The 26,918-nt window shown below is 43.6% G+C and overlaps 8 protein-coding genes across 8 annotated transcripts; 5 read left to right on the forward strand and 3 right to left on the reverse strand.

The window, feature by feature from the left end:
* Positions 1–85: 85 nt before the first annotated feature.
* EAF02_006829 (uncharacterized protein) lies at positions 86–1,788 on the reverse strand (the record flags this gene model as incomplete). Its single annotated transcript, XM_038902877.1, has 3 exons — positions 86–1,485; positions 1,537–1,682; positions 1,706–1,788. 3 exons carry the CDS (start codon positions 1,786–1,788, stop codon positions 86–88), a joined length of 1,629 nt encoding a protein of 542 aa, XP_038757198.1.
* A 2,459-nt stretch (positions 1,789–4,247) lies between these two features.
* EAF02_006830 (uncharacterized protein) lies at positions 4,248–6,350 on the forward strand (the record flags this gene model as incomplete). The annotated part of the gene is made up of 3 exons (XM_038902878.1): positions 4,248–4,588; positions 4,811–4,938; positions 4,990–6,350. The coding sequence occupies 3 exons, from the start codon at positions 4,248–4,250 to the stop codon at positions 6,348–6,350; spliced, it is 1,830 nt and encodes a 609-aa protein (XP_038757199.1).
* A 1,208-nt stretch (positions 6,351–7,558) lies between these two features.
* EAF02_006831 (uncharacterized protein) lies at positions 7,559–10,738 on the forward strand (the record flags this gene model as incomplete). The annotated part of the gene is made up of 6 exons (XM_038902879.1): positions 7,559–7,886; positions 7,938–8,080; positions 8,255–8,307; positions 8,386–9,159; positions 9,429–9,854; positions 9,937–10,738. The coding sequence occupies 6 exons, from the start codon at positions 7,559–7,561 to the stop codon at positions 10,736–10,738; spliced, it is 2,526 nt and encodes an 841-aa protein (XP_038757200.1).
* A 1,109-nt stretch (positions 10,739–11,847) lies between these two features.
* EAF02_006832 (uncharacterized protein) lies at positions 11,848–12,290 on the reverse strand (the record flags this gene model as incomplete). Its single annotated transcript, XM_038902880.1, has 3 exons — positions 11,848–11,986; positions 12,054–12,184; positions 12,240–12,290. The coding sequence occupies 3 exons, from the start codon at positions 12,288–12,290 to the stop codon at positions 11,848–11,850; spliced, it is 321 nt and encodes a 106-aa protein (XP_038757201.1).
* Positions 12,291–16,108: 3,818 nt separating this feature from the next.
* Positions 16,109–16,507, forward strand: EAF02_006833 (uncharacterized protein; the record flags this gene model as incomplete). Its single annotated transcript, XM_038902881.1, has 1 exon — positions 16,109–16,507. The coding sequence occupies one exon, from the start codon at positions 16,109–16,111 to the stop codon at positions 16,505–16,507; it is 399 nt and encodes a 132-aa protein (XP_038757202.1).
* A 3,914-nt stretch (positions 16,508–20,421) lies between these two features.
* Positions 20,422–20,908, reverse strand: EAF02_006834 (uncharacterized protein; the record flags this gene model as incomplete). Its single annotated transcript, XM_038902882.1, is given in 3 exon segments — positions 20,422–20,623; positions 20,748–20,842; positions 20,855–20,908. 3 exon segments carry the CDS (start codon positions 20,906–20,908, stop codon positions 20,422–20,424), a joined length of 351 nt encoding a protein of 116 aa, XP_038757203.1.
* Positions 20,909–23,855: 2,947 nt separating this feature from the next.
* EAF02_006835 (uncharacterized protein) lies at positions 23,856–24,134 on the forward strand (the record flags this gene model as incomplete). The annotated part of the gene is made up of 1 exon (XM_038902883.1): positions 23,856–24,134. One exon carries the CDS (start codon positions 23,856–23,858, stop codon positions 24,132–24,134), a length of 279 nt encoding a protein of 92 aa, XP_038757204.1.
* Positions 24,135–24,498: 364 nt separating this feature from the next.
* EAF02_006836 (uncharacterized protein) lies at positions 24,499–24,927 on the forward strand (the record flags this gene model as incomplete). Its single annotated transcript, XM_038902884.1, has 1 exon — positions 24,499–24,927. One exon carries the CDS (start codon positions 24,499–24,501, stop codon positions 24,925–24,927), a length of 429 nt encoding a protein of 142 aa, XP_038757205.1.
* Positions 24,928–26,918: the final 1,991 nt, after the last annotated feature.

Genomic DNA, 26,918 nt, shown 5'->3' on the forward strand with positions numbered 1-26,918 from the left:
CTCTTATTCTACTTTTTTTCCAAGTCCTCCAAATTCATTACTACATTGCCACACAATTAAAACAATTAATCGCGCAGGCCCGTAGTTACGTTTCCATATACAATGCCATTATCATTAGCCATGTCACTCTCACGCGCCTCCAAGCCCAGATCTTGGCATCCACGAGCACACCCTCATTAAGCCCCGCGGCTCTCACTCGACGGTATCTAGGATTCCCTCTGGGAAAAATGTAATGGTTCCACTTGCTTTCTCCCGCGTCGACAAAGACTTCAGAGAATGGATCGTCGATGACGACGTCGAGTTGGAAGGTTCCTTGGTCGTTCATGGTGTTTACGACGGAGAAGCGATCGGTGAAGAAGGGGTTGCTTTCGGCGAAACCGTGCAGGTTGCGGCGGGAAAGCCAGAAGGACGCGTCGCCTCCGAGGTAGATGCCTCCGGAGATGGATTCCCGGGTGGTGGAGGAGGAGAAGGTGAAGTTGAGGGTTCCTTGCACGGGCATGTTGGTTACGTTGCAGCTGATGTAGATGGCGCCGCTGGAAATGGATGAGTAGTTGGCGATGAGACTTCCGTTTCCGAGATTGTCGTTCGAGGCGAGGGGTTTTGATGCATTGTATAGGGGCGTCATGTCGTATGGGTATTGGATGAGGGCCCAGCCTGTACGCGTCACGTTTGCGAGATGGGTACGGCGGGGTAGAGACATGGCACTGCGCCAGCCTTCGAGTTCTCCGGTTGGGACTTGTTGTGCGTATTCCCAGTTGCTGGCCCACCCTAAGAAAACAGGGTCTTCATCTGCTGGAATCCCGGAGAAGAATTGGCCTGCATAGTTGTCTTTTGCGAAGTCGGTAAGACGGGCTTGCGGATCGAGGGGGGTGAAATGCGTGCCGTTGAATGTACCGGGGAAATATTGGGGTGTGGAACCGCCGAGAGGTGCACCTGGATTGATGGAGATAATAAGGAGATACATGTCTTCATCTCCGGTGCCGTTTGCAACGGGCATGCGGACCAAATTTGGGCATTCGTATTGGCGGCCTAGAAGACCGTGGTGACTGAAATTGGAAGTGGCGGTCCATTCTTTGAGATCAGGGGAGGTGAAGATACCGATTTCAAAGGCCTGAGCATAGGCAACTACCATCACCCAATGGTCCTCGAACCATGTGACTTGGGGATCACGGAATTGAGTAGAATTGGATGGATGGACAGGGTTTTGGGCATATTTCTCGAAAGTGTATCCGCCATCAAAGGAGTAGGCAAGATTTTGGGTCTCAGACTCAGGGGTATTAAGGGTGTAAAGCGCAACTACACCGTTAGTTTGGTTCGGGAAAAACCCAGATGTGTTGTTTGCATCGACCACTGCGCTCCCGCTGAAAATTCCTTCGTCGGCATTTTCGGGATAAAGCGCTATCTTTTGGTTGTCCCAGTGATAGAGATCTTTGGATGTTGCGTGGCCCCAATGTTGGTTTCCGGCCACAGTTTGTGTTGGGTTGTCTAAGATATTATTAGCGACGTCATGGTGCGGGAAAACTCGGAGTCAATCACATTGATAATAGACATGATAAACTCCATCTGCATCTCTGAAAAGTCCATTGGGATCATTCATGAAATTTTGAGGTGGAGAATAATGGATCTGAGGTCGCAATGCTCCAGTATAATCACCCGGCAGAGGTGCATCGGTTGGGACACTGCTATCCGACGTTAAAATTGAGACAGTTGCCGAAGTTGAACTCGTTTCCTGCGCGCTGGATTACAAGCGGCCAGAAGAGTAACGGCTAAAGAAGTAAGGCGAAACATTGTGAGAAGATGTTGGGGATGATTTCTTTCTACTCTAGCTGGATATTTGCCATCTTTTTATAGTCGACTTTGAAAATTAACTAACCCCCCCCGGTCCTCCCGCCGCTAGACCAGATGAACCTACTTTGAATTGCTAATCACCATGATTGATGACAAAATGCTAATTCTCACAGTGTCAAGTGATGAGTTATTATGACATACTCGAGGTTTCCCCAGTCTTGGACTGGTAGCATAGCAATTCATACTCGTGTGATTCCCCACGATATGCAAAATATGACCGAGAAAACCGGCGGCTTAGCTCGAAGTAGAACAGATCAAGAAGTCGGTGGCCCTTTACCCAGGATGTTGATCTTGGAATATGGAGGAAGTGGGAAATCGGGAGAAATGCGGGGATTGCTCACGGCTCCGCAAACTGGGTTTGTTTGAACCTTATCCTCACTTCTTTGGATGGAATGCATTTTCCGACCCCGCCAGCCCGTCGAGTCCCGCCAAATCATGTCGCTTGGAGAAATTGAAGAGCTAATTTCATGCGTGGATCGAACGATGGTTTCCCGCCTTCGACAGAGAATTCCCCAGGGCAGGAAATTGGCAACCATACCGCCATTCAATTAGCAGTGGAAAGTACCGGTTGCTCCGTGTATTATTGCTTGGAAATTGTATATGCAATGTAAAGCAAAGGAAAATACAGTAAGTAGCAACTAATATACTTTGAATTGAATTGTGTTTCTTGAAAACATATATAAGTACACCAACTCCTGTTGTTTTCTTTCTCGTGTTCGATCGATCGTACACAAGATCTAACCATCTCCATCGTTCCATTAGTGCGATGTAGAGAGAATCGGAACGGTTGGAATGTCAATTGTACCTCTCACCTACCCGCCCAGCACCGAGTATATATTATAACACTTATTAGTACGAGTAGTGGATATCTTTGAGTTCATGATGAAAATGTATTTCGTAAGAACATCTGGAAAATGGCATGTTCGATGTTCGGGAAGGTCGGTACCTGTTACTATGAGCGGCCTCTTAGAAGGCTAAAAAGAACGAACTGCCGGTGCTTAATAATATTAGCTAGGTATGGTACTCTTAAGACTCTTAAGACTCTTAATAACGCTCTTAACTCTTAGTAGGTACTCTCGTTACTCTCATTACTCTGAACGGATTGAATGGAATTCGTCTGGTTCAGTACAGTATTCCGGTACATCCGTTCGTCACATAATGACTACTATCCAGTATTCAATAATTTGAGTTATGTTTTGACATCCATCTCCCCCCGATCCATGTGAATCTTATTGTTCATGCGAGACAAGCCATCTTTTCGTGAATGTGTTATCAAAATACATTGATGATACATATGAACCTCCGTAGTCCTTTACGCGCTCAATGCAATCGTCACCAATGAATTTCTCCCAGTGTTGCATGCAGGAAACCCCTGACTCGAAAATGACCAGTCGGAGGAATACCATTCGCGTTTCCAGGTACCCTCTCCTCATAACAAAGCCCAAGAGAGCAAGACGTGTGAAACCACATATTGCCATATTGAGGCGTTGTTTGTTTTGGTTTGCTTTGCTTCATCCCATTGTAAGGAGTATTTGACTCTAAGATGGAGTAGTCGCGATGGTAAATGAGAGGAAGCGATAAAGGTCGCGTTGTTCCATTCAATTGTAGGGGCATTCGGTACCTTGGGAAATGTGATGGGGAAATCTCTCCTCTCCTCTCCTCTATTCACTTCTACTTTGCTCTACATTCGTTCTTGTAAACTTAACAACATAGCAATTTTTGAACTCACGACCTAGAACAGTTCGCCCATTATTATTCTTACTGTTTTCTGCATTCTCCATGGGAAATCTTCATCCCAAGGGTCATTCACTTCAATCGTTCGCATTAATCCCAACAGCAGGTGGTCTGCAAACAGCTACCAAAAGCAGCATTCAGAGCATTCAGTCATTACGGAAGCCGGAACATTCGCGTAGGGTGTCGCCGATAAGGGAATAGCGTTACATCTCCCGCCTCGACTCCAAAATATTATCAACTCCCCATCTATCAACAACCACAACCCTCGACGATCTACATCTGTAGAGATCAGTCAACAGCATACAATTATTGAAGAGGATTTTTTTCAAGAGCGAAATCGGTGACTTTGCGATTAGCCAAGCACGTGTGGACGGCGGCAAAGCGAGCCTACAATTGATTGCGGACCTTTCCTAGTACAACAATAGATGGGTGGCAGGGAAACGAACCACCGGAGACCAAAACATTGATACGAAATTTATTACCACAACGACGCGACGATCGCATTGCGCATAACGACAATACCATTCAACCCTGGACTTAGATTGATCTCGAAAATTGCAGCAGCTTTTTATGGGCAATAGTCTCTAGTTACATTATTTGGAAGACTTCCCAGCAGCTCCTTCAACCAATAACTGCTTGCTTTTTCTTCCAAGGCAATAATCACCATGGGGATTAACGGCGACCCAGGTTATAGCTCCTCCAAATCTCATGCGAATCTCAAAAAGACTCAACATTCTTTAAATACCCCGCCAATATCCACACCACCCCGCTCGTCGACCCCTCCTACCACAACAAGCAAGAGAATGACGGAACGGAAACCACAGGGAGAGAACGTAAACTCGTCAAGAAATACAAGCAGAACATATCGCTCCAATATTGATGCGGTCGATTCGAATGCGCTGAGCAAAGCCCTCATGAGAGAGTTCGAGGATTCCGGCGGTAGGCATCGTGATATCACACCTGGAGGAAGCCCAAGCAGAAAGCGACAACGAGTATATGGCGACAGGTAAGAGATATGGCTTTTTTCTTGCGGCTTTGTGTTTGCGAAAATTTGGAAACATGAAAAGTCCAAAATGATTGTTCTAGACAGGTTTTGATCTTTGTTGGTTTGACCTTCAAAAGTTGCTCCTCCGAAGAATGAGAACTCTCCAAGGTCAAAACTAAATATGCGCATGTTGCAAGACCGGAAATTGCTTTATCAGACAGCGTACTGACATCTCATGTGTAGATTTATTCCAAATCGGGAAGGGCAAGATTTACAAGCCAGCTTCAGTTTACTGCATGATGAGGGGTCTCCAGCGACACCTTCTAAACAAAAGAAGCGTACCCCACATGGTGAACTACACTTTCAAAGGAGTAGGTCAACAGTGAATATCCCAAACCAGCCGTTAGCTAATCTTGAACCAGCCGAGGAAGCCAATAGGACATTCTCTACCTTGCTTAGGTCCGAGCTCTTTGATACCACAATCCCACAACCCACACCTACCAGTTTATCACCTGAATCACATACAACTACTATCAATGATCCTACTAGATCCCACACTCCACCTCACATTTCACCTGCAGTCTCATCACTACCTGCATCACTTACTCCTTCTACTCCACACAAGAACCTCTTTACGTATATGTCACCGCGGCATCATACTAATATCGCTGGTCATCCCACTCCATCGCGGACACCTCAGAGTAGACATGGAATCAATCTGGATGTTAGATCGGAGCTCTACAGTGTCTCTCCTGTACGATTCAATAGCCAACAGATGCTAATGAGTCCACGCAAGCAACCTCGAGTTGTGAGCAAAGTGCCATACAAGGTGTTAGATGCTCCTGATTTAGCCGATGATTTCTACCTCAACCTTGTGGATTGGGGCAGCAGCAATGTTCTTGGAGTAGGACTTGGATCTTGTGTATATATGTGGAACTCACAGACTGGAAGAGTCAACAAGCTTTGCGAGCTAAACGATGATACTGTCACAAGTGTCTCGTGGATTCAACGTGGCTCTCATATTGCCATTGGTACCGGGAAAGGATTTGTCCAGATTTGGGATGCAGAACGTGTACGACGTTTAAGAACAATGACGGGTCATACAGCTCGAGTGGGTTCCCTTGCTTGGAACGATCACATCCTCACTTCTGGTTCCAGAGATCGTCTCATTTACCACAGAGATGTACGAGCCCCAGATCAATGGTTGAGGAAACTGGTGGGACATAAGCAAGAAGTTTGCGGTCTTCGTTGGAATTGCGATGATCAACAACTCGCATCAGGTGGCAACGATAACAAACTTATGGTTTGGGACAAGCTATCTGATACTCCAACTTACAAATTCAGTGATCATACGGCTGCTGTCAAAGCTATTGCTTGGTCTCCTCATCAGAGTGGTCTTCTTGCATCTGGAGGTGGTACCGCAGATCGCCGTATTATATTCTATGATACTAAGCGTGGTATCAAACTCAATGAAGTTGATACTGGCTCTCAAGTATGCAATCTTGCATGGTCAAAGAACTCGAATGAGATCGTATCTACCCATGGTTATTCACAAAACCAAATTGTAGTGTGGAAATATCCAAGCATGCAACAGGTCGTTAGTCTTACAGGTCATACATACAGAGTATTGTACCTGGCAATGAGTCCTGATGGTAGAGTTGTGGTAACAGGTGCAGGCGATGAGACTTTGAGGTTCTGGAATGTGTTCGGTAGAAAGCCAGGGCAAAAAGATGACTGCGATGCGGGTGGAGGGAGACTTGCGGATTGGGGTATCATTAGATAATCTCTGATGACCGTTTGCTACATTTACGATATTTGATGGAAAATCGGGGTACGGATGGGGGGCACGGTGGTTCGGTGGGAAAAATTCAGCGAAGACAATGGTGGGATGGTGTTCGATTTTTTGCATTAGTGGCGTTTCGGCACAGCGGGTGATATCTATCTCATCTGGCATGATGGCTTAGTTGGCATGGTATTGCTCGGCATGCAATGGCTGGGATTGGGTTATTTAACATGATATGGGAGCTGGGAGCGAGCTTTACGAACAGGTGCCAAGGAGTTGTTATATGCCTATGTGCATTGCTTACTTTTTGTGATATTATTTTAATCTTTCAAGGGGAAGTAAGATGGTGGTAGATGATGCCATATTTGTTCATCTCTTGGAGAAGACAACAAAAAGTAAATCAACTGGCTGGAAGATGGCTAGTTTTAGCTAGACGATATCATCGTATGTAATAATATGATGATTCAGGAGATTCAATCCTTGCCAATACTTTGGGACCATGACTAGAGGAAGATTATATATACACGTAACTCGAGGTTCATGGCAGGAGGAGGATCTATGCACCATGATTTAAAGAAAATATGTGCGGGAGATAGAGCAACATTGGGTTAACTGATAGCGGTTACTAATAGATTTAACCATTCTAGATATTCATTTATTATAGGGGTTTCTCCGATGAAAGACGCTATAATCTCGCTTCATGAAATGCACCCTAAAGATGAACATTTTCACATCAGATGGCATACACACTTCATTCATGAATGGGATGAAATAAATTATTGCTCAGTTTTAGGAAACACTCTGCTTATCTATCTATATTGGGGCAGAAAAACTTCCTGGATTTTCTACAAGTGACAGTTTTACGACAACTGGCAAAATATATCCTGAGGCAGTTTCTCACAAGTTTGCTTTTGTCAAAGTCAGGTGACAAAAATTGCAATCAGACTGCCATTGTCACTTTCATAACAGTGTTTTACACCATATTTCTGCCAAAGATCTATCAAGTGTAAAGGAAGTACCTAGAATTGAAGAAGGTAATCAGAGTGAATATTAAAGGTGGAGACTCGTTTACAGACAAGTGGATGCTCAAGAGAGTAAGAAAGCCGGTTAAATTTGGTTCCTGCTTCGTGCCCAACTCCTTGCGCCTTCCCTGAACCTTCTACAACGGCATCATAACAACAATCCAAAATTTCAAATTTCAACCCAATATGAACGATCGGGTTGATCGCTTCAGAGCCTTGACCGGCCAACAAGAAGTTTACGACAATCCTGATATGGAGGAAACGCAAACGGAGAGCGAAGAAGCCTTCGTGCTTCCGGAGGGATTCACAATTAAATCTCACAATATTTACGAGGGTACCTCCGATGAAGAAGATTCTCCGCCCCAATCAAACGCTGGGAAATCGAAGCAACGTAGCAATGTTCCTGAGCAGCACCAAAATGAGGATCTTCAATTTGACGACGGGGAAAACATCACGGCCGGAATGCGAGCGGGTATGAACCAACATCACTATGGGTCATCGGCGCCACTGCTTTGTATGTCAAAATGTTTTACTCCGTGTAAAACATACTAATTTTGAGGTGTAGATCCTGAACTGGGTCCTAATGACTTCCAGGAGTACAAGAAACTAGACTATGGTCAGCTTGCTCAAGAGGGAGAGAGCTTTTGTCCCTGGAAGACCGTATCGCAGTATGCATACAGATATGTTGGCCATGCAAATAGACCAAGGGTAAGGCACTCAAGCACTATCCCTCCACCTGTATCTATCTCTTCATATCTACTGCGGGGTCGATCGTCGATCGTCCTACTTGAGTAGATCATTCACTACATACATAGATGGACTTCTTCCACCCACCCGCTTCTCCCATCTTACAAATCCTCTTCTATATTAACAAATCTGCAGGTCACGGAGCAGTTCTTCTACGGAGGTAAATGCTATTTGCAAACTTGGGATTTGTAAGTCTTATCTATTTCTCGACTCTGACTTCTTTGCCCTTGAGAAGCTTTCCCTCTCGTTTTTCTAACACTAGACAGCTTCTACCTATATAGATTGAGAGAAGATCCGAATCAGAGCCCGATAATCCTTGTCCCTACTAAGCAAGTCGAGTATTTTCTGGCTGTTATCAACAGATCACTTGGTACAAATCTTACTATTCCTTCTGGATCAGCAGGCGCATTTGACGCAGTCTTTAGCAACGACGGTACTCCTTATCCCAGATATCTTGGGCGAGTACTCAACAAAAACATGGCGGATGAGTTGAGAGAAAACGTCCCACCTCGATACTACAAACTTGATGGCGAACCCCCTATCACAAAGCCACTTGTAGATACATCACTTGCAGCCTTTAGAGCCAAGATTGAAGCTCTGAATCTAACCGCAAAGAACAAAAAAGCTGCTAACAAGGAGAAGCAACGAGTCGAGCGAGTTGCCAAACAAAAGGCTTGGAAGAATTCTACCAAGCGTGTTCAGCGTTATCTAGGGTTGCGCAAACGATCAGATAATGGCACACCAACTAACTCCGCAGATAACGACACCTTCTATGATCCGGAGAAACCTACAAAGTTTATGATGGAAGATGCAGTCGTTTTTGTCTGCATAGATGTTGAAGCTTATGAAATGAACAACAACATCATTACAGAAATTGGTATTGCTACTCTAGACGTTCTAGACATTGCTAATATGGAACCGGGTGAACTCGGCGAGAACTGGAGAAAAGCTATTCATGCAAGACATTTCCGTATCAAGGAGAACATGCATCTCAATAACACAAAACATGTTCAGGGATGTGCTGGTAGTTTTGAATTTGGGTATGTTCTTTCTTCCGTTCAAAATTCCCGTGACCTTCTAGTTCATATGATATTGCGCTTTTCCTCACGGACTTCGATGGTCTACGTCGAAGTTTGATAACAATGACTTATCCACCATCATCAAAATGAAATGAGTCATTCAAACCATTTTGCACGGTTGGATGCAATTTGAATCTTAGATCCAGTCTACCACTACGGACTACAGGACACCTTGCTTTCCTCCTTTGCCGCTTGCACTTGAATTACTACTGACACTTATTTCCCAACAGCACGAGCGAGATTATCTGTAGAGATGATGCACCCCGCGTAGTTGGTAGCTGTTTCAAATATCCCTTCTCCGACCCTTCTCCATCTCCCGATCTTGCCGATCAGAAACGTAACATCATCCTTGTTGGTCACGACGTTGATGCGGATATTCGCTTCCTTCGACAAATCGGCTATGAAATTAATAATCTTAAACTACATGAAGGTTGCGATACCACTCTCATGTGGCGAGCTTTAAAGCGGGAAGTTAACCCAAGAAGTTTATCTGCTATACTTGCGGAGATTGGTATTGCGGCCTGGAATTTACATAATGCGGGTAATGATGCTGTGTATACTTTGCAAGCTATGTTGGGAATCGCTTGTAAACATTTGGTGGATAGGAAGATTGAGAGAAAGGAGAAAGACAAGTTGAAGAAGGATAGAATCTCTGAGTATGTCTGCCTGTCATCTTAACCATCTTTCCTCCCGCTCTTATGCCCTGAGTTTCGCCAAATATGCTAATTTATCAATCAGAGCCGTGAAAGAAGCAGTAGAATTAGCTTACGAGCGCGAAGAAGGTTGGTCTTCTGATGGTAGCGACGGTGGTGAACGTATTACATCCGAGCAAGCAAACGCCAAGAAAGCAGCTGATGCTGCTAATAAGGCTGCGAGTAGAAGACCAAAGGTAACAGATGTGAATGAATTGTGGCCCAATGGTTTCAATTCAGGTACTACTGCTGCTACCTCTTGGGTCGGTGTTGCTCAAGGCCAAACCCAAGGTTCTCAGGGAGGATGGGGAACCCCTCCGGCTACTCCAACAAGGAAGGGAAAATCTAAGACGGACTCTGCTTCTGCTTCTGCTTCTGCTTCTGCACCTGAGCCAGCACTTGTACCTGCAGAGCAATTTGGATACAAAAGTCTAGGTCCCAATTTCAAGTCATCAGCTAGCACCAGTAGTGGTTCGAATGCCGATAGAAAGGGCAATCTCGAGGATCAAGCAACATCTCAACTCCGTACAGGTGGTGACTGGGGTCGAGAATGGACAACTCGGAACACAACGGCTTCTGCTGCACCAGCTCCAATTGCCCAAACATCAACCTCTACTCCCATTTTCACCGATCAGCCTTCCACATCTACACCTCTCGACCCCGAAATGACAGGTCTCGAACAGAAAATGCAAGATGCTACTCTCGCCGAACTCCAAGAACAAGGTAAAATACCCATGGATCTCTCGGCAAATGCATCGCTCCAACTCCTGGAACAGCAGAAAGAAGATGCAAAGGGTACTGACGAAGGTCCGTGGCCTCAGCAGAGAGCACGTAGGGTTAAGTGGTAGATGTGATTTTTTTTCTCCCACCTAGCTTGGAATGTGGGATTATAAGGTTGGAGCAGAGTCCAAGATATATATCTCGTCTTCTGTTCTTCGGTCGATCAAATCACTCGTGAGGAGGCTTACGAATGCGCGGAGATGCATATCTCGTTTTATTTTTCTTTGAGCACTGGATCAGATCTCCTTAGTTATGGGCGAAGGTACAGCGAAGAACTTTGCATTGAAATTGCGTTGGGATTCTTCATTTTCGTTTTCTCTTTTTTCTCGATGAGCTATGCATGGCTTCTTTACATCAAACAGTAGATATATCGAAGAATACAGCGGTGCGAGGACTACATAGCGTAGCAAGGATTAGTTGCATTACATACCTAGGTATATCAATAAGAACGTTCTACATTTGCTTTCACATTCATCATGACCAAAATAGATAACAAGCCAATTATCTGAGCGTATAAAATTCCATCTCCCTACTTCAGCAAGAAAATGAACTTATCCTTATATTCTCATGTAACTTAGGAGAGGAGATTTCAGATTGTGATATCAATCCATTGATAATATACATTGAAACGCCGCCCAACCCATGCATGCATCTATCCGTCAATTCATCATGAATCATAGAATTCATGAACAAAACAGCCTCGCCACCACGCTGCCAACATGAAATGTAAAAGCCATTCGCTATAATACCATTTATGGAGAGTTTTGAAGGAGGATTCGGGAATGTGTGAAATCGAAGGGTTGAGAGAAATTGATGTACAGGGAAAGAAAGTCGAGGTTGGAGTTCATCAGATTGCGGTCGTCGCTCGCTTTGTTGGTTCGAGAAGAGATGTGCAAAGTAGAGGAGTTGAAATTGGATATGAGTTATTGTGTATCGCAAGCTGATGTCGTAGCAGTAATCGCAGGAGCGGAGACATTCGATAGGAACAGAACCGGATCATGCCAAATCGCAAGAGAATGTGCGAAAAGCCACAGGAATAGTCAATCTAGCAGGGCTGAAATCGTGTGTGCGCGAATAATTGAAGTGTGCGGAAGTCGAGAAAAGCGAATCGCCAACTTGATCCAGGGAAAATCCATCCAAAACCCCCCAAGAAAATTGTATGCGGAAGTAAGAAAGATCACCCGTTCTTCTCCAAAAACTCCTTTGCTTCGTTCACTTTGGTGGCTAGATATGGTGAACCGCCTCGATCCGGATGGTTCAACATCATGAGGGTGCGGTGATTCTTTCGTATGCGCTCTTTGGTAAGTTGTCGTTCGCTGCGGGGAGAAAATAGAATTAGTTTATGCGGTGGATTGGGAATGGAGAGGGGTAGATTAAACGCACCTGAGTTGTAAAATGAGTGCAGCTTCTCTGCGATTCATCTTAGGCTCGAATCCACCTTTATAAAAAGCTTTTCCAAGTGCGCCGACGGCTTCTCCTCGTGATTTTCTGAACGCTACGAGACCTGCGCGGCCCTGGGAACAATTAGAATTGAAATTCATTGCGCTAGACATGGGAATGAGAACTTACTAGAAACGCCGCTGCAGCAACCCCCGCAGTGATTGTAAGAATCGACGCCATTTTTTCTTAGACTCTGGCTCTGGAGATGGTGGTGGTGCGTCTGTGAGAGAGAGGGTCGTGGTTCTTTGATATCTTCCCAATAACCTATAGACTTTTGTACTAAGTGTAACTAGAATTCTAGTTCATGTGGGCTCGGGCCGACCATTGTTCCTGGAGGCAATTCGGCTATCTACCAATGGATGCTTGTTGATGGAAAGTCTGATTATTAACTTACCTGGTTTATTGTGGGAAGCTAACTGTTGTGTCATGTGATAGGTTGCTGATGGATATCTTCATCCTGACTTTGTCAAAGACATAAACAAGATTGAACAATAAGCTATTCTCTCTCATCTGCCCTTATTGAGATGAGATGAGATTCTCTAGAAAAATTGAAACATTTTCGTTCACTCATGATCTCTGAATAATGAATATACCAAGTATCACTGCATTTCTTTCACTAGGCACTAATGTCTAAATGTATAGACTTTAATCTGTTCAAATTTGGATTTAATAGGGCATATACGCATGTCTAACGACTATTAAGTACCTATTTAGGTAGTGGTAACTTTGGTTTCGTTGAAGATCTAAGCATTCTAGGGGTTCTCGTCTGATATCTACGAACTTACGTTCCAAATATCCTGTATCACAGTTGTAAAATGAGGAGAGTGAGCATTGAAGATATTGTCACCAAATGATCTCCTTGTAGATACTGTGATATGTTTTTGCAAAACAATAATTCTGTACGGTTCTTTTGTTGTGAACGAGGCAATGATTCGATGTGATTTGAGTGGATTGACGGGCATTCTCTGTTTCTCGTAATTCGCAAAAGTTGCATGTTCGAGCCATTAAGCTATCTAAATTTAACATCAAACGAGACTCTAAAATTCACAATTTCTGGAAATGGAAACCCTGCCATCCGAAAAGCAGTTGAGATCCAGAGCATCCTGAACATTTTTCTCGCTTCTTAGAGTTCCCCTCTCTGATGCATCGCTCTAGTGCCTATCTTCTGACATATCGGCTAACAATATTCCCCCCTATCTCAAATTGTAGATTGAGTCTGGTCATTGCGATTGGCTTGACTGCTGTCTACAATCATGAACGTCCACTTACATTCATATCCAGAAACATTCCTGCTCTGAGCAGGCGCTCACTTCATGACGCATGTAGTAATGACTATCTTAGACTTCCCCTCTGAATGCAAAACTAGTGAGTTGGAGATACATAGTCCCCTGAAGTAGTTACAGACTTGCAAGCTTCTAAGCAGAGCCTTGTGCTGTTGATAATTCCGAGTAGCAAGTTTTTTGCCGGCCAATCTAACTTTTTTCCCGACCTCGTTGTCTCCTGGATCTGGACTTCCGATAAACAGCGAATACTTGATCAATTATCTTCGTGTTTTTTCTTCGGTGACATTATATGGCTATTATAGTCGTAATGCAGGGTTCCGGAATACAAAGTTCTGAGCATTCTAAACCATATCTCTCTGTCTCCCCAAACCTAAACTTCCCAAATTTTACCTTTGTGCTTCCTCACTCGGCTAGCTATTCGTTAACTCAGTTGAGTTGTAATAATTTCAATACTCGACAAGTTGTTGTACCAAGTCTCATTCACCAACGACTTTTGGCGTCTTCTGCTATCCAATGTATCCATCTTGAAGTTTCTGGTAATATCATCCTCGATTCTGAGCACATTCCACACATTGCAACTCAAGATATGATCTGGCAGAATAAGGCTCTTCTTTCTTCACCTACACAGATTGTATGATCGATGATCATCTCACTATCATGTACTCTCTTTAGATGATGCTAGGAAGTGCTAGAATGATCACCATCTCATCAATCATTTCTAATTCCCCCTCAACTCATTTTTCTCGCCCTCATTAAACCTGCCATTACATGCTTTGACAGCATTAATCCGCAACCTAGAGGGCATCAAGCATCAGTTGGGAAGAATACGCGTGCCACTGCACATTGATTTGCTGTCCTTCAAACCCACGATTTTTGAAATTTACATCTCCTTCAATGTAGACTTGTGTAGTTATACTCAAGGCCAACTTTCTTACTGGCTTCCTCGTTCAACACTTTCACAAAGCTTATACAGATAAGTTGGTAGAAATTTTTGATGATAACACTAATGGTTCGACAATGATAGTTACAATCATTGAGATTGTAATCGGACTCATCCCGCATACTTTTGTTTGAAGCGGCGATTGACACAACACAGGACACAGGTGCACCGGCTGTCGCTGGCAATACCCTCTTTCGCATCTGCCCAATAATGCCTTCATCTTCGCTGCTTCGACGAAGTCACCCCTATCTTTGGCAGCTCTGTCTATCATCATTGCAATGGTACTTGCTATCCACTGCTTCGGGTAAATATCCGCCTTGTCGCCATCCTTTTGGACACGAGTGCAGATACACTCCCATGCGTAGAAATCTATTCATCTCAAGATTGAGATGCAAATACATGTGAGATCCAATGAACAAGCCCGATAAGTAATTCATTGAAACAGAACAATTTTTGACAACAGTATCGCTTCCAGATAGGGGCAAAGGGTCTAACCAAAGATGCCACGTTTATAGAAGTTGCCAGTGCTGGTGTCTAATATTTCAAAGGGGGTAAAATTGATTTACTGTCTCCGTCGATGATACTTATTAGAAGATCTCTGAGCATTGAGGAGTTTCACAAGTATAGAGCAAATATCGACTAGAATATTATTTGATCTCGATCGATGTCTTCGGGGGTAGGAAATTCAATGTGCGTGCAATACAGCTATGTATTTAATCTTCATACCCATTCATCTCTATTCTCGGTGCCATATTTTTCGAAGAAAAGTCCCAAGTCTAACTATGCAAACATATCATGCTTCACCAATCTGTACCAGGGGAAGAGGAGGAAGCATTGTGTAAATGAGGAATCAGAGCCCTAGCTGTTCATCATTCACAACGGTACGCTATCTATATATATAGGGGATTGAACTTAAAAGATGTACCATATCTCGGAAGAATACACTTGCCACTCATGATATGTTTGTGTGAGAAAGTAGCTTTGCTGTGTCGTCAGTTGCCGACCATAGGAGGAATGAAAAGAGCTCGTCAAATCATCTATGGCCGGGAGACTCTATAATACAAAAGAACGAAATCAAAGCGATAAGACTACAGTCGAATATATCAAATAGACCTACAATACACCTCTATCTAATTCTTTCTCTCTGTTCGTACATTATACATTGTATTTACTTTCTTTTCTTCCTCCTTGAGCGAGTTTGCCCCTGAGTCGCGAATATAGAAAAAAAACACTGACTCGAAAACGGAAGGAAGAGAGAAATAGTGGTTGTTGATGATATATAGACCAGTAGTAGTATGGGTTAGTTCTTTTCTTATGTTTACATTACTGGGAGTGGGGCGTCGGTGATGTCACATGAATTGGCACGAACCAAAGGAAATAAAAACGGAGGAATAAACTACACAAACATCGATGAGTGGGATTCTTAACAGGAATATTAAATTCGCAAAGCTGAGTGAGCGGGGCCAATTGCTCTGGCAAAATTCGTGATATTTGATTACATATCTTTAAATCCGTGGTCTAGATAGAGAGTGTCTAAAAACCTCCAGCTGTCTAACAATTGAAATTAATTTGCTCTGTTTGATTAATCAGCGTTATCGTCTTTAACGCTCTTTTTGCTCTCACTTAGCCAGACAACAAAGTTCAAACATTAGTAAATATCAATATCAAACACTCCTCATCCTTCTTAAAAGACCAGGTCCTCCACATCCCGACCCTCTTAATTCAACCTGAATTCAACAATCAGCCACTCAAACCACTTCAGAGACAACCTCAAAATGGCAACCTCGACTCTTCTTCTTCTCTTCAAATCAATATCGATCATCTTCGGCGTTTCCACAGTAATCACAGGAATACAAGCACTACTAAATCCCATCGCCTTCAGCAAGACATTTGGAATCACCGTGCCAAAAGAGAAAGATACACCCATCCTAAGAAGTTATATAACCCTGATGGCAACGCGACAATTGGCGACGGGAACTTCGATACTATTGTTGGCGAGAAGTGGACATTATATATCGATTGCATATATCCTGATGGTGGCGGGAATTATCGTCGCGGGAACGGATGGAGTGTTCATTGCGAAAAATGGAAGCGTGAAAACGGGTATCGTACATGCTGGTCCGGGATTCGTTATTGCTGTTGTTGCTGCTGCTACTATCTGGTTAGAGGGATAGAATTATATGTATGGTTTCAGAATATAGATTGCTGCAAGACTGTATGTACTATGTGCTTGTCTGACCAATTACAGATCAGCTCACTTTGTGACAAATTTGAAGTTGCTTTCTGAGCAGAAGATAGTGATTGTTCACATTTGATTTTAATTGCTAGGATCTCTCATTTGCATTCACATTGTCTTTTATTCATTAGTTTAGAATTTGGTCATTCTTCTCCATTTCCGCCTCCACGTCGAATGCCAATTCTTCAATCACCCAAATGGATACTACCAATCCACACCCATCCCTCCAGATCACCCTCACCAGCAATGATAAGAGTACACAAAAAATATACATTAGAACCTGTGAAAAACTGTAGGACAACAAAAGGAATTTATTAAGAATTATTGGAGGGGAAAATGGGCGATGAACTCCCTGCTGCCGCTGCTGTTTTCTGGATTGTCGCTGCTGGGAAGTAAGACATTCATTTTGAAGAAGAGAAGCCTTACAAGTTAGTGTTAGCCGCATATTCAACAGAAGGGGAGGGAGAGAAAGTGTTCTGACTAGCCAAAGAAGTAGAACTGTCCTAGCAATAGGCAAAATCTCATAAAGTGTCCTGAGAAGTCCCTGGGATATTGCAAGAAACTTATGATACTTAGAGGATATGAGAGAAAGTATCTGGTATGTTTAGAAGTGTTCAGGGTACTCCGTGTAGAGCACGTGTATCATAATAGTGCGATATTAGAGGGTGTCCTGTACGAAAAACAGAGGTTCATAGATAGTTTGCAGATGACACAGCACTTAAGAAGCATTGTTCCAATCATTTAGCAACTCACTAACCCCAAGTTATAGAAACTTAACCAAAGTATGTCCTCGAAAAGCTACCAAATCTCGTCAAGGAAATAAACAAATCAACGAATAGAAGAATGCCAGCTATAGTACATCTACTATGCAAACATCTACATATATGTAGTATGTCACATCTTCTCTCCCGAGTACTGCCAAAACTGCAGCAACCTTACCGAAAGATTGCAACTCAAGTAATCAAGAAACCAATACATGATTAGAAACACCAAGAGGATAAATCTGTCAAGGTTTGAAATAAGCACCAAGAGCTTTCACAGAATGTGCTAAAGCGCAAGACAGTCAGAGAGAAGGTTACAAAACAAGCGAAGCCCATACCACCTGTCAGAATTCGACCCGTCCGTGTATCATCACCTCATCCCGCCACTTATCTGCGACTGAATAAGACACGATTGCACTGTTTGCCTGTGAAGATACATAAACTACGAGATGCATCTACACAAGTAACACCACCACCTAAGCTTCTAAGAGCACTGTCATTCCACCTGCGACCTCCAAACTGAAGCCAATCTCTTCCATTCGTACTGATGGTCCGCATCGGTCTGTCAACATTATGGCCCCACCTCCTCAAGTAATTCGTACTACTAGAGCGACGAGGCTACGACAGGATCATCAGTTGCGGACACGACACAATATCTCCAATCGTGATCTATTGCTGAAAGCCGTTGTATCGCGTCGTGTCCTTAGAGCGCGTGAGAATGAGACGGCCATGCTACAATCTTCTAATGATAAGGTAAATGTAGGAACTGTACACAAAATACTATCAAGAAGCCAAGGGTTCATTGTCAGCGTATGATATGATTACAATCCATGGTATACCTGAAACTCAAGCACAAGATGGAGAAGAACTAGTACTACCGGGAGTCAAAGGGCGGGAACCCCTCTGATACTAAGAGCATACAGCATCCAATTCAATTGCTGAGTATGTGTCTTCACAACTGACCTCCAATCTACGTGACGATCATGGTTCGTAGATCATCACAATTCTGATACGTCAAACGATACGAGCAGATAGAACAAGTTCTAGATTTCGACGATCCTAACCTCACTCGGGGCCCTCTGCTGCATCCTCAAGGAGTTACATAAACAAACTTCTAGACTTTTGGTTCTTTAAATATCGTAGCTGTGACTTATCCACATCGGAATCGGAGAATTCCAGAGAACAGATAGATACATCGTAGATGTTTTCCTTAATTTCCGGCCCGATCGTTTGTAGATTGTCTCTCTTCTCGGAACGAGAGGAGTTAATCAAAATCTAGACCTCTAGAACAATTTCGATTCGAGGAAACATTTCTCTTTAAAGGAGAATCGTCGTTTCTGTGACAATGATATCGTGTCTCCTTTTGTTTTGTTGCGATCCAAAACATCCACAGGGGAAAAGATCCCCTGTCCCCCCACAATTTGCAAAGAAAAAGAAGGTTCTGGATTCAAGTCACTTGACTTCTAGATTATCCACAGGCTCCAGCAGGACAGGGAATTTGGTACACGGAACTAGGTATACATGCTTTTCAATATTCAATATCAAATCAAGTAATCGATATTTCGAATTAAACGTCGAATAAATATATTTATAATTTTTACATCTAATATACATTTTGTTGTATTCATGTGTTGAGTAAAGCTTGATGTATTATAATGCATCGAGATATAAGTGTTTTCAAGAGATGGGCTTTGGCGTTCACCAATGTGCATAAAATGTGGATAGTCAATTGCCTTTTTCATGCGTGAAAATGCTTCAGAAAAAAAGCAATTATCTCGTACAGGAACAATACATCTAGGGAATGCGTGCCGGATTGAATCCTAAGGGGTTCTCGGCTTAACAGTGTGAAAGGGCGTATTTAGCGTGAAAAGAGTTTGGTGTGAAGGCATTCGAACGGATAGAACGGGATAAATCGACGAGCGTTACTTTGACATTGGATTGAGGTTCTGGCATTCGAGGCATCGATGTTTTGATGTTTTGATGTATGCAAAAATCGCATCATAAATGGTCCAGAACTCTTGGTCTCAGAGTCATTGCGGCGTCTGACTGAAAATGATGATGGAGGCTGGAGCAGAGCTTCCGAATTTTCTGATAGCATGTAACTATTCCCAATGAAGAATACTCGAAACTTCGGAGGATATACCGAGATAGTGGTTGACATGTGGAGCAGTTAATATCGAGCTGCGATGCAAAGAAAGTTATCGAAGGTCAAGGTTAACTAGAAGAAACTTCAAGATCAAGGTAGCTTTGAAAGGGTTCCCGAGGAAGATTTTAAAATTTATACCTACCTAGTGACTACTGGAAGTCAAAGCAACCAGTTAATAGTCGGGCGTCGAGAGGAATTAAGACGGAGATAGCTTTGAGGTTTACCAACTCTGAAAGGTATGACGAGCGCCGTTGAAGAAGGAAGAAAAATGATTTGAGATTGAATTAAGTCGTCATAATGGATGAGATCGTGAAAGCTATAGCTCCAATCAATAAAGAAGCTCAAACAGTCTTGAAAACTTGAATGTACCACAGGTTTGAAGCCCAGGCCACTTCAGACCACAGCTATGTATTTGCATACACATGGCAGTAGTCTATAACTTATCAATGGTCATGGAAGTAAGACTAGTCCATTGAATAGTCAACACTCTTCCCTGTATGGGATAGGGGAATCGAGATTGTTTCCAAACGCAAGATCTCAACTGCCTTTTCGGCAAAACAAACCAAGGCTCTTTTCGCATGTCAACATTTAGCAATCCGGAAGATACCCAAGAGGAAGATACGGAAAATAGCCGTCTTCAGCCACCATTCTAATCAAGAGTAAATATCAAACGGAGCACGAGAGATCGCGTGCCCGTAATGAACTTGTAGACTTCTCACAGCGTGCCATGATCAGAATCTGGTCATCACAGCACCCCTAAGTAACATGCGGCATAACTTGTTGACTTACCAGACTTGAACATGTGCGCAGTCATATCTACGAAGGCAGAAACTTGAGCCAAATACGTACTCCTGTGTTGCACTGCCTCGTCTTGGGGACGCGTAAATTTCCTTATACCTGTGCAGATTGGCACGGCTTGAAACAAAGAAAATTTTGAGTTCCGGATCAAACCCTCAGTGTCGGCGACTGTGTCGATGTTGAGTCCGATCGAATAGAGTTTTGACTCTCAGGTGCCAAAGGCATACCAGTACAGTCTGACATGAGAAAGTCAATTCTGAGTGGACAATGGACAATGGACATTGCGGCCATTGCGGAGTTTGCGGGGTCGGATGTAGTCGAGGGAGGGTAGGGCAGGTGATGATCGTAACTTTAGCATCAAGTTTGACAATCTATTCGACTCGGCACCTACGGACTTACGAAGCACCAAGCGTTCAACAGATATAAAGCGAGATGGTGAGAGGAGCATGTGACATTAGTAAGCTCGTACGTACGCTACACGGACTACGGCATTCCCTTCTCGACATCTTTTCTTCTTCTTTTCGAGACTAACATGAAGTTCCAACAAAACCTTATACTTCCGGAAGGGCTATCCGCTGACGGTCCATTTCACATCTTCGCAACGTTCAACTAAGTTTCGATAAGAAGTACACATGTTTCCAAGGCTGATATCGTGGATCTACAGCATGTTGTGGTTCTCCAGGCCCGATCTCAATCTTTCACTCCATATATAGTAGATGTGTATTAATCCCTACTGTCAATCATATGAAACCCCAGTGTTTTCGATAGCTTTGGTAGATCCGTTCATTGCATAGAAGACAGAGTCTTCCATCTCGAAATTCTATCTCGATGCCTCCTCACATACTCGATCACCCTAACAGTAAAACCACAAAACAATTTCAAGGGTATTTCTACCAGTCCACTTATAACGACGCACGGTCGTCGGACAAGCTCCGAAGATTCATACTCCGAAGATATTAGACAAGCCTTATAAGTTATAGCTCCTTGGGCATGAGAGACGCGGTTGATCTTTCGGTGCGAAGCGGATATGTATTGTGGGTTTCCTCTGCAAACACGATTAACCCCAAGAGATTGGCAGCGATTTTCTGAGTCACTTGACGAGTCTATTTTGCTGGACCTGTCTTTCGGCCATCTCCTTCGCTTTGGTTTTGACAGGAGAATTTGGCTTCTTACGAGAACTTTGATAATGAAAGGTTTGAGTACCGAGGAGATGGAAAAGGGATCTCAAATTTTAATGTACAGTATATCCTCCTTTCTTGGCCATCAACGTGGAATCCTCGAGGTTGTCGGGGAAGAGTAAAGGAGATAAAATTGGGTACCTGTAGTTTTGATGTATCTGCCGGTATCAACCTTTCGGGACTGACATTATTGCCTGGGTATTCTCTCAACCCTACCGGCATCTGTATGTAGTATGTATTGCTTTTTATCACAACCCAACCCAATGTACCTCGTTCCCAAAATAATCTGGCGCGGTCAAACTTTAAAAGCGTTGGCTGGTTGATTGCGCTCGGAAGTCTAATGGGTAAAGTACGAGATGTCCTTTCATACCTTAGAGCAGTAGCAGGTAAATCACAACCCTGTAAATATCCTTGAATGGAGACACGCACAATCACCCGTGAGTTAGTTGACTTGCCCCGAGTAAAATGTTTTTTCTGGCGGCAACTTTGAAAATTCGGCAAGAACCAAATGAGCGTGCTGCAGAGCATGCGGATAGCTTAAGGTTACATCGTAGCATGCAATAAAGTCTGATTAAGTCTCTCATGTATTTTACGTAGGGGTAAAGGAGAGCATGGGATTTGTGATGGTTATCGGTACATGCCACGATGGTGTTTAGGGATCGACTTTATTTGAGCCTACGGTATTAACCCAACACCTTCCGACAAGACGGTTCACTCAAAGGAGTAGAAGATCTGTTGATATTCAATATTCTCCAACACTCCCCGCAACTCACGGATGATTTTCATTCGATCGTCTAGGGACAAATCGATTTTACGCAGCACATCGCCACAAGAACTACTCCTTAACCTTATAGGGCATGTACAAGCAATTCTCTAGCCCCTTCATCAACAGAGCAACCGAATACGCACTTCAGGTGCTCTAACCATTCACGTCGACACCTACTCTAGCCGTTCTTACTTATGCACTACACTGTACGAAGGTACGAAGGTACGCACGTATGTAGGAAGAGAGGAAGTTGGGAACCGACGAACCGACGATGCCGAGTTAATTACTACAACTGCCTAGTCCATACCGGCCAGATCCGAAGCGAAGTATAGCAAGTATAGCGATGAATAATCAGAATAATGCCAATAATACCTCAATAGTACCTCAATAATACCTCTAGAGGTTACTCCAAGAGGTTACTTCAAGAGCTTGCTTGAATCCTTTCATGGCATTATTTCCAGTCATTCCCGCGTGAGAGCTGCAGCCTGCATGACCATATCTGACCATACATGACCATAAGACGATGGACCATTTCTCTCCAGAGTGTATCAGACCACAGCAATTTACGCAGCACATATCAGCTGTTTGCCCTTATCGGAACCCAAGGACAATATTCGTATCATTATTGGGTATCATTGGTTTCAAGACATACCTACTCCGTAGCAAAGTTTACGTGTGCTCCACCTATCAGCTAATCAATCCACAACAAGACTTGGAACAATTATTTTGAATTTTTATTTCTACGGAGTGCCACTGGTGTACCGTACGTAGTATTTTCGCTGGCCTGCCCCCGCCATACCAGATCCATCTCTCTCGCGTTGAAAAAGTCAGAAACTCGGAGACTCAAATCTCTTCCTTTTCCTTTTGCTTTCTTTTCCCACCAGCACTGGAACATTTTATTTTTTCTTCATGTCAAACTAAACAAGCGTACCCTTCAAGGCTTCAACATCAATTGTCCATATCCCCCGTTCCTTGATCTACATCACACAATTCCATTTTTAGGGTAGCTGGTTCCACACCCTGGAGAGTGCCTGTTGACTCGAGATCGGAAACTGATATTTCGATCGGTCTTTTTCTTGAAAGACCTTCCATCCCGGTTGGAAAAATTAAGAAAAACTTGAGACGAGTTCCCCCCGCCTTGATTTCGACCACCTGAGTAGGGCTCCTCATTGGTGTTGGCATGGGCATTGGCATTTTCATTTAACAGAATCATCTCGTTACCATTATCAATCTGGAGAATTAATGTAAAAGTCCGAGAAGCCTCTTGGGAAAGTTTAACGCATCCTTTTCTTTTTCCATATTCCTATCCAAACGATCTGTATCGACTACTACCTGGCACGTACAACATTGCGCAGCACTCACATCTCTTATACATATTACCACCGTTGCATCCGCCCGCATTCCAAGCCAAGGATCTGCCGCCTTTTCTATTTTAGTGAGCGAGGGTACATACCAAGTATTCCTCTTCAAGAACACATTATATCTTGTGTTGAGATCTATTGAGATTTTATCATATACTCGATAACTCCATCATTTTCGAACCATCAACCAGATCCAACAGATACAACATCTTATATCGCTGCGAGAATTCGCCCACATCATCAATACCTTCCCTCCATACGACACACACATACAAAATGTCATCCTACACATTCTCCAGAGCGTCATCAGACTCCTCGTCCTCATCCTCATCATCGTCTTCATCCTTTCAATCATCATATTCAATGGAACCAAGAGTAGAAGTTATGCGCTGCTCGAGATGCGCCAAAACTGTCGAAACCATCAGCACAATGCAGTACCAAGGCAACGAGCTACGAAGAGTCAGCACAGATGATGCAAGCGCCAACGGCATGGTACGATTCGGTCACAACCTGTACTATTGTGATCGTTGTGCCAAGATGGTTGGTTACAAGTGAAGCGAGAATTGATGAAGGGGTTTCAACGAGCGTGTACAGTGCGACAATCACAACTTAACAACAACGACTTCGAAGGTACGGGATTGGGACTTGGATGGATGTAAAGATAGACGCCTCCGGATGGTTTGGAGTTCAGGGAATACTTCTTGGAAAGAAGCCCATGGGAAAGGATTAGGGAACTTGGAGTATGGAGTTATGATGTGAGGGCACGATTGATACCTATTTCCGATACCGATTTGTTACAATACAGTACTACTATTTACGATACCATACCATGCGTTACCAGTACCTTTGGGTGAAGAATCACTGTACACATGTGTTAGATGATTGCAAGTATACACTGTACAACGCGGGAGCGTTTTAGATGTGTGGTTGTATCGCGTCGCATCGCATCACCATTACATCTGCCCCGCCAAAAGACTGTATCAACGACGAGCATAGCCAAACTCAATACGACCTCATTTTACGACCTCATCTTACTATCGCCATCGCTATTACTGTCGACTCCCGCCCCCACAGTCGAATGATGCAGAAAAATCCTCCATTCAAAAAATCTCCAAAACAATATATCCTCAAAAACGCATGCACACAGCCTCCTGTCCCTACTATCGTTCATGCCAAGAGAAAGGATAAAAAAACCGGTCATATTGCACCCTTTTATTATCCTTGCATTTTATCCGGGCTTCCAATACCCCACAGAGCGTGGAGCGTTATGATTGGGTTCGGCCTCGGAGACTCGGAGAGGAACCGAATTAATTCTCCAGCAAGAAACGCAGTTGCGTGGCTTGAGTGATTTTTTTTTGGGAAGAATGTGGAGTGATGTCACTGATGCATATCGTGAGATATTTATTTATCGTTTTGAATGGTCTTTAGACTGTTAAGTGGAGGTGGACATCCATAGTTCCATGGGTGTTTTCATATTTTTAGATCCTATGGCAAGGGAGGGCCGTGGAGATAATTTGATGCTTGGGTTAGATGGGGGTTACAATGCATATATCGTAAATCGTACATGTGCACGAGAGGAAACAAGCAATGATGGATGGTTGTGTACTTCATATACTTCACGTAGATATGTCATTTCAGTATTTTCGAGCGGTTTCTTCGGAAACGCCTCACTTGTTTTATTTACTGTGTAAATATTTGGCTGGACTGAACTGGATGTAACAAGATCAAGGAAATATAAATCAAACAAACATCATACATTAACATTGCTACCTTATCATTATGCATTAGTAGTGTGAACCTTCTTACCTGGATACTTTATCTAGGGCTCAAAAATTGCAATTTACCAAATACCCTGATCTTACCCTGATCTTCAAATTGTCTCAGTAGTGCGTAGGGTAGGGTACCCTTTTCCCCTCCGTACCCTTCGTACAGTAGCGATATTAGCGATCCTTGGAATGGTCAAGGCACGTGATTGACAAATGAATTGTTTCCTGCACGGACTCACGAGAACATTTCTTCGACATCTCCACATATCAATTTGCTCACTCAATGCTTCTCACCCCTTTAAAGATAAGAGCAGACAGAAACGATTGGATGCAAGGATCGGGAAATGATGAGGATGTGATTTAATTGGCTTCGTTTCACGTGATATGCAGACCGGTGAGCTGTCAGGTGGAGTTTGAGAGTGATGGGGAGCGGGGAAGGCCCGACCATTTGTTTCTTGGAGGTTGTATGGCATTCATGTATGCGGAGATGGTTTTGGATTTGAGTTTGAGTTGGGCTGGAGTGGGTAGGGAGGGAAAAGGTCTGTGAGGCTGTGAGAGTAGCATAACAGATGAGATGGGAATAGGCAGAGGGTGCACAAATTGCGGGTTCTGATAAGAAGTGTCCGAGAAGCGCCGGTGTTCACAGAGAGTGCCTCAGTGCGTGTAACCGTTTCGACATATTTTGGGCTTTCAGATCTGCAACAAGAGTTTGCTGTCACACGCGATGATGCGTGTGAGCGATGTCGCTGAGAAATCAAACTGCGATCGCGATATTGGGATGAGATGCAAGTGTAGTCTTCGGAGGAAAATCTCTTTCCAGCACACTGGTGTAAGAGATTTTATGCGTCGGATTTAATGTCGACTTTTATGGAGCTGCGGGGTTGTGTTAATGCGTTGATGCCGCGGCTGGTAATGAGATAAATAATTTAACTCAAGGAGGGGAAGAGATAAACAAAATGGAGAGCAGATACCAGATACCGGGGTGAGGGAGTGGATACTACAAGTCGTGGAGCTTCTCAATTGGTCAAAATAGGACCTCTGGAAGAAAAAAATAAACATGCTGAGCTAAGGTAGGTATGGTGAGTATCTCTTCATCGAGATGTGGAGTGTCTTGCGGCAGTCAAAAAGAAATGAGTTGAGTTAGCGAGCATGATACAGTACGCGTGCTGCCAGACAATATGTGAGTCCGCCGCTATAAAAGCAGATTAGTCCCCTTCCAGTCCACCATTTTGTGGTATGTGCATCTAGCTTCGGAGCTGTATGCTTTCTGGACCTACGAGTGCGGTTTTTGACAGAGTGTGGATGCTATAGTGCAGCAAATAACATTGGGTTCTTGGATGGTGAGTTGAATGACTGCCATTGAAGCTTGTAAGTGGATATACACGCAGTACTAAAAGCAATCTCATCTCCGAGAATTTCATTAGGTTTTCTGTCTTCTATTGGGATCCTGGCGGGTGTATCTCCTCGGCATACCAGTGCCGATGGACTGCCGCCCACGTGTAGAAGATTCCTGTAGAGACTATGCTCCGTTTACTAGGGCAAAATTCCTCTGCCAAGCAAGGACTTTGAAGAG

This window comes from Botrytis sinoallii (genome assembly GCF_014898435.1).
Source record: "Botrytis sinoallii strain Bc 23 chromosome Unknown BSIN_011, whole genome shotgun sequence".
NCBI classification, from domain to species: domain Eukaryota; kingdom Fungi; phylum Ascomycota; class Leotiomycetes; order Helotiales; family Sclerotiniaceae; genus Botrytis; species Botrytis sinoallii.